The sequence below is a fragment of the Callithrix jacchus genome, chromosome 5 (genome assembly GCF_049354715.1).
Source record: "Callithrix jacchus isolate 240 chromosome 5, calJac240_pri, whole genome shotgun sequence".
Classification (NCBI taxonomy): domain Eukaryota; kingdom Metazoa; phylum Chordata; class Mammalia; order Primates; family Cebidae; genus Callithrix; species Callithrix jacchus.
Window position 1 is genome coordinate 143860986 of NC_133506.1, and position 6699 is coordinate 143867684.

At 46.6% G+C, this 6699-nt stretch overlaps 1 protein-coding gene across 6 annotated transcripts in view; it reads left to right on the forward strand.

The window, feature by feature from the left end:
• Positions 1 to 5681, forward strand: part of LOC144582889 (uncharacterized) — a 30490-nt gene extending 24809 nt beyond the window's left edge. For 2 of the 6 annotated variants that reach the window (XR_013536423.1, XR_013536424.1), the window contains exon 3: positions 1 to 5680. This exon is cut by the window's left edge and continues 23305 nt beyond it. Coding sequence is in view for 4 of the 6 variants with exons in the window: in XM_078375576.1 (XP_078231702.1) it covers positions 1927 to 2024 (98 nt within the window). In the remaining 2 variants the exon portion in view is untranslated. The other 4 variants (XM_078375576.1, XM_078375578.1, XM_078375577.1 and 1 more) reach the window with 4 other exon arrangements.
• Positions 5682 to 6699: the final 1018 nt, after the last annotated feature.

A 6699-nucleotide genomic window follows, 5' to 3' on the forward strand; every position in this document is an offset into this window, starting at 1 on the left:
AAAGGACTCGTTGTACCAGCCACTGAACCCAACAGACCCTTCATGCCTCTGTGATGGTTATTGGAGGTCATGCAGATGGTGAGCGTGGTTTCTGTGACACTGGTAGGTCATGATTGGAATCCAGTACATGGGAGGCCCTCTGATAAGATGGCTCACACATCTTGGGCATACGAAATTTCAGGGTACTAACTGAAAGACGTTTCATTTCAGTACCCTTTTTACATAAAAGGACGCCTTAGGTCTAAGCAGCTCTAATTTCTCTAACCAGGGGTGTGGGCATCCCTTGTGTTTGATTTCAGATGGCTGCTGCTCTTTCTAAGCTCAAGTCCCCATTAAAATGTATACAGGAAAATTGGAACCAATTTGACACAGTCTTTAAGGAAGAAGTGGCTTATTTTTCTCTGTCAAACAGCATGTCCAAATTACTCTGCCAAGTGGAAAACCAAGCCCCCAAAACAGAAGGAAGAAAACCCAAAAGCTTTCCTTGAACAATTGCGGGAGGCCTTAAGAAAGTACACTCCCGTTACTGGACTCCGTAGAGGGTCAGTTAATACTAAAGCACAAGTTTATTAGTCAGCAGTAGGTATCAGGAGGAAGCTTTCAGAAGCTGGCTCTAGGGCCAAGCAGAGTCTAGAATACCTGCTGAACCAGGCAACCTTGGTGTTTTTAATAGACACCAGGAGGAACAAACTGCAAAGATCAGGAGAGATCAGAGAGAGGCTGCAGCCTTAATCATGGCTTTCAGGCAAGTAGACCCCTGGGGCTCAAATGACGGAAAGGCTCGGGTTAGCCACCAGTCTGGCAGAACTTGTTACCAGTGTGGTCTGAAGGGACACTTTATAAGAAACTGTCCCCAGAGGAATGGACCACTACCTCGTCCATGCCCACTGTGCCAAGGTAAATCAGTGGAAAGCACTCTGTCCCAGGGGATGAAGGTTCTCAGGGCCTGAGGTGTATAACCAGATGGCCCAAGGCAGGACTGAGGGTGTCTGGGGCAAGTGCCAGCATGAGCCATCATCCTCACAGAGCCCCAGGTAAAGCTAGCCATAGAGGTCCAGGAAGTTCTTCTTCTCCTGGACACTGGCAGCCTTCTCAGTATTTTGTTGTGAACTGACCACGAGCCCAGGAGCCCGGGAATCTCGTCCAGCGAGAGGGTCCCAAACCTGGAAGAGGGCATGCACGGAAAAGAAAGGAGACAGAGAGAGGAGGGGTCTGGAGGACTGGGTGAGCTATGCCCATGCAGCGATTTTATTTGTGCAGTCGGTTTCCTTATATACTTTTTTCTTTAACATCATTACTCAATCAATAAAAGGAACAGAAAATTCCTTGGGGGATGAATCTGAGGAACTGTCAAAAGGGAACAAATACTAATTTAAAAGATCAGTGGGAAATAGGTGATGCTGATTATCGATATTGTCAGAACAATCAGTAACTTGGATAACAGTCTTTAATTAACTAGAAGTCACAAGCTCAGCAGTAAACTGTGCATCTGCGAGAGACAAGGACCGCAGGGGAGGTCGCTAGGCTGAAACAATGCCTGGTAAACAAAGTCTTAGATCAGGAGCCAGAAAGCGGGGGAACGCAATACCCAAGTAACTCACTTCAGCATTCACCTGACCATTATCTCATTGGCCAAGAAGGCTGAGGATAGTGTCCTGCTTAATCATTCTCAATTTCCTCTTTCGTGCTCTTCTTAATTTCCTCTCACTCATAGCTGGACAGCCTCCAGCCAGGGAAAATGTGTAAGGAGTCAAGCTCACCTAATGTCGGAGGCCAAGTTGTTAGCCTCTTGCAGGGGCAACCTCCACAGTATTTCTCTCCTGCTCTGGAGACTTGGTGCTTCTTAAAAATCTCTCCCCTCAGACTCTCCCTCTCTAGGCCCACCTTGGGAAGGACCATTTTCAGTTACTCTGTCTACCCCAACAGCAGTTAAGGTGGTGGGAATTGACTCATGGATTCATCACACTCGGCTGAAGCCTTGGACACCTCCTGAGGAAAGTCACAGACCCCACTCCGCAGCTTGACGTTCAAGGAGATGACCTTTTCTACACCTGTGAGCCCTTAGAGGATCTCCATCTGCTTTTCCAACAAGACACTCAGGGAAATAGACACTCAGAAGTCTACTTTATCCTGGCATTAGTAGTTCTATAACCCTCAACTTTGTTATCCCTCAACTTTCAGTTACTCCTTTCATGATGGGGGGAAGTGGTTGAATAATACAAACCCTTGGTACTGGTATTACAAAAGTTACTACCTCTATTCAGTTACTATAAGCTATTTCAGGAGTCATAAAAGGGTTGTTAATTCTCTCTGCAAAACAGGTTAACTCTTAAGCTGCCATGGCTCTTCAAAGTAAAGGGGCCCTAAATCTGCTAACAACAGAGAGGAGGAGAACCTGTTTGTTTTTTTTTCTAGGAAAAATGCTATTTTGTAAACCAGTTAGATACTGTTTTGAACAGAGAACTCAGGAATCAAACACAGGGCTAAAAACATTTAGGGAACAGTATTGTGAAGCTTGTTTAACAACTGACTGTCCTAACTCTATTCTCCCCTAGGCTCATTTATAACCATTCTATATTGGTTGGCCTCTGGGATTTTCATCTTTAATCACCTTGTCACATTTGTTTTTTATAGAACCATAAGGTCACAAATAATCCTGCTGCCCGAACCCGGGATGTACTTGGCTCGTGAGCTCTATCATGGACTTCTAGATCAAACTGCACACCTCAAAATCTCCCCTCTGGAGGAAACCTCAACTGCAGGGCCCCTTCTACACCCCATTTCAGCAGGAAGTAGTTAAAGAACGATCAACGCCCATGTTCCAACAGAAGTTGGGCTTTCCTGTTCAGAGGGGGAATGAGGGAATGTGTTCTCTTACCGGGTCCTCGAGGGGGCGTAGCTTTAAGGGCAAGAACTTCCCAGTACCATGCCCCCTCCCATCTCTCTCCATCCGGGAGATTTAGTGGTTTATGTTTAGATTTCACAGGTGTGGAAAGCATCTAAGATTCCGTCACCCCAATGGAAGTTTAAAGGAACTCCTTTCATTGGCCAGAGGAACTTGGGGAGGTGGGAATTTTTCCCAGGATAAATTCCCCTGCTCCTTTACCCACACCAGATTTCCAGCTCTCTGGAATCCCCTCCCACATAGTGGGAGCTCTCTTTCCACTTCCGGATTTCCCCTCTGGGGTCCCCTTCCACACACTCATGGAAGCCTGTCTTTCCCTCCTAAACTCCATCTCTGTCTGTCCCCTTTCGCCCAGTGTGGAAGCTGTCTTTGCTGTTTTGGATTCAATTTTTCTGGATTCTCACTCAGTGTGAGGAGAGTGTTCCTTCTCTGGTTTTCTTCCTCTGGAAACTGTTTTCACTCAGCATGAGAGCTAGCTGTTTCTCCTCCTGTTTCTCTATTTAAATAAATCACTTTTTACAGACACTTTTGAGTCTGCCATTTATTGCACAATGCGCCATGGTCTCCTCTCCCATTCTTGGGGAGTGATAGACCAAGAACCTGGAGAAACGTGTTCTCAGGGGAACCAAGGGCTCCCTGAACCCCCCAACACAACAGTTTTATCAAAGATAACATGGTTGTAGCTGTGTGAGCCAACACCTGCATTTTCTGTTTTGTCTGGGTGAAAGCTAGGTCATTTTTTCTGTTAGGATCTACTCTGATATTTTAGGGTCAAGAACTGATACATAAATTTTAGAAAACCCACTTAACGTTTGCCATCACCATCATCCTGTCTTGTGATGCTTTAAGCTTTATTGAGTTATGTTGCTGCCTTTTTCCCTCAAGTTTCTCCCCAGGATTTATTTGGTGAAATTAGATTCTGAGTCACATTTTGTTGTATAAACTATCATCGAGCAATAAAAAGTTTTTCATCCTTAGTATACCTGGGGTAAGGAACAACAAATGTGTCTCCTCTTCCAATTAGTTACACAGTTACACTCCCTTTCTGGCCTCTTTGCTCCTACATATAGCCATTCAAGTGATCCCTGGCCAAGTACATGCAGAGAGAAGTTGTTTGCTCCTTAACACCCTGACCCGTGATTGTGTGTCCTCATTTACAATATGAAAAAGAAGTGAGATTTGCTGAATGAGAGACAAAGCACTCTTTAACACTTCCTCTGACAAGCTCCAAGGCACACTAGTCTTGCACTGCTGTAGACAACTGTTCATTCGTTGGACAATAATTTCTCAACATAGGGATGATCCAGAGTGTTTTTCACGTTCATCTGCTTCAGTTGCTGATGGTTTTGATCAAAGCTAGATCAAAACTTGGTTAGATCTGGAAGCTGTTAAGTAAAATAAGCCAGACACAGACAAATACTACAGTTTCTCACTCACATGTGGAAACTAAAAACGATCTCATGGACACAACACAATGACAGGTACTAGAGGCTGCAAAGACTGGGATTGTAGAAGGGAGAATGAAGAGAAGCTGGCTATTGGGTACAAACTGCAGTTAGAATAAATAAGCTATAATGTTTGACAGCAAACTATGGTGAGTAAGCAACAATATGTGTAAATAGAGCAAATCAGAATACACATTTTATACATGTAACAAGCTGTTGTATGTATCCTACAAATACTGCGTCAATAAAAGATTGTTTTACAAAGATGAAGAGGTTATGCCCAGTTCTCTAGAGGGGGTCCTTGCTCGGATCTGCACAGCGCATTGTGCCCACCTGCATCCACTGCTTCACCATGCTGCTCCTGTCCTTTTATGCTCTGGTCCCCAAGGCAGGTGGTCCTGACTCAGGTGGCCACGCTGTGGACCTGGGTGTTGGTGGCCCACAGGGCAGGTGCTAGGGGTTTCTTGCCCTTGTTCCATTGGGACACAGGAGTGTCACTTGGCCCTTCCTCATCACAACTCATAGGCCAAAGTACCGCTGAGCCTGGGCCATGGCTGGGTTGGAAGTCAGGAAGGTTAGGATGCAGATCAAGCCTTGTGGCATTTCTGGGTTCTCTACCCACTGAGGGTGCCCCATGCAGATGACCGGGGATGCAAAGGTGGTGGGAAGAAATTGGCATTTTCCCAGCTCATTTTCACTCATGCCAGGCACTCCTGACTATCCTTCCTGGTCCATCACCCTGGTCTGGCATTTTCCCAGACCATCTTACTCAAGCCAGGCACCCCTGAGTGTCCTTCCTGGTTCATCACCCTGGTCACACTCCCCAGGGCAGCTCAGGGCTTTGTTCAGGGTCTACCATAGTTAGGTGCCTAGTAAGTGCTGAGAATTGATAGGCCATGTGGGCAGATGGGTAGGTGCCCTTTAGTGAGCATCCCCAGTAGCCAGTAGGCCAGGTCCCAACCCAAGTGTCTGCCCGCTCCTTGTATTTCACTGTTACAGTACTGCATGCCAGGGACATTGGCTCCCATTCTTACCAGGAAGGATACAGACAGCAAATGCCTGGGGGTAAGGCATTTGCCAGGTGACACGTGAGTGCCAGAGCCGGGATTTGCACTCAGATCATGGCACCCTGCATGGGGCAATGGAAGGAGTGTGGATGCCCACGCAGAAAGGAATGGCACCCAGGCCACACTGACCCCAGCTGTTCCCTGCAACCCTGGAGGAAACTCTTCTGCCCCGAGCTGGGGAGACAGCCCAGGAGGCCAGGCTTCCCCTTGCTTGCTTGCTTAGGGGATGACAGAAGGACAAGGAGATTTAGAGAGTGTCTTTTTGTTTCATTCAAAAGTTCATTTTGTATAAAGCAAAAGGAGTTTTAGCTTAATCCTGCAGATCAGTCAGGGTTACACAAATAGTACATGTCAGTTACAAAAATGTACTTATTTTCTGTACTTGCAATTGGCTTCCCCTTTACATTTGTTGGCAAGAGCAGATCAATGTCCAGGCTCAGAATCCATTTTTCATCCCACATCAAAGCACCTGCAGTTTGGGTGAAGCAGCCTGGGGCCTGGCTGTATGAGCCTGTGCAGCAGGAGGGTTCCAGCAGGAGGGTCGAGGTGTCACTGCCCGGTTCCAGCTCAGAGGCTGCCAGGGATGACCCTGTCTGGCTCCCTGAGGCTTACAGCCTCCTTTTCCCAGGATCTGCACATGGGGTGCCTTCCTGCCTCTTGCCATCGTTGTAGTGAGGAGGAAAAATAAAATTCAGAATAAACATTAATTTAAAAAGAAAATTATGAAGAGCAGAGAAGCAGGTAAACCACCCCTCCCAGTTCACATTGCCTGCAGTTAAAGCAGACTCAGCATAGCTCCTCCTGAGATAAGGCAGCCAAGCATATCTTTTTACCAGCAGCCCACAAGCATACTTGTGTGAAGACCTCTTCTCTTCTCCAGCTGCTAGTCTTGGAAGCAAGATACCATGTAGAAAGTGTATCAATTCTTAAGATTGTATACTTACCACAAATCAGTAAGTGTCTTTTTTTAAACATGTGGCTTTTTTTCCCCTACCTTGTCTTTCTGCAGCAAACTTATATTAGCATGGAATTTCCTTTGTGCTGGGCTGGCAGCCATTGCAGGTAGTAAGGCCACTGCCAGCTGGAGCTCCAATAAAGAAATCTTGTGTCTGTTAGTCTCTCTGTTCCTCCTGGCTTAAATCTCCACAGCGTTTTTGGTGCCAAAACCCGGGACCCAGCCGGAAGAACAGAGACAACAGGCATACTGTCTCTTTTGCCTATGGGGCTTGGGCCCTGGGACTGGGGGAGACTGTAGTCCTGAGGCGTGCCAATGGGACAGTTT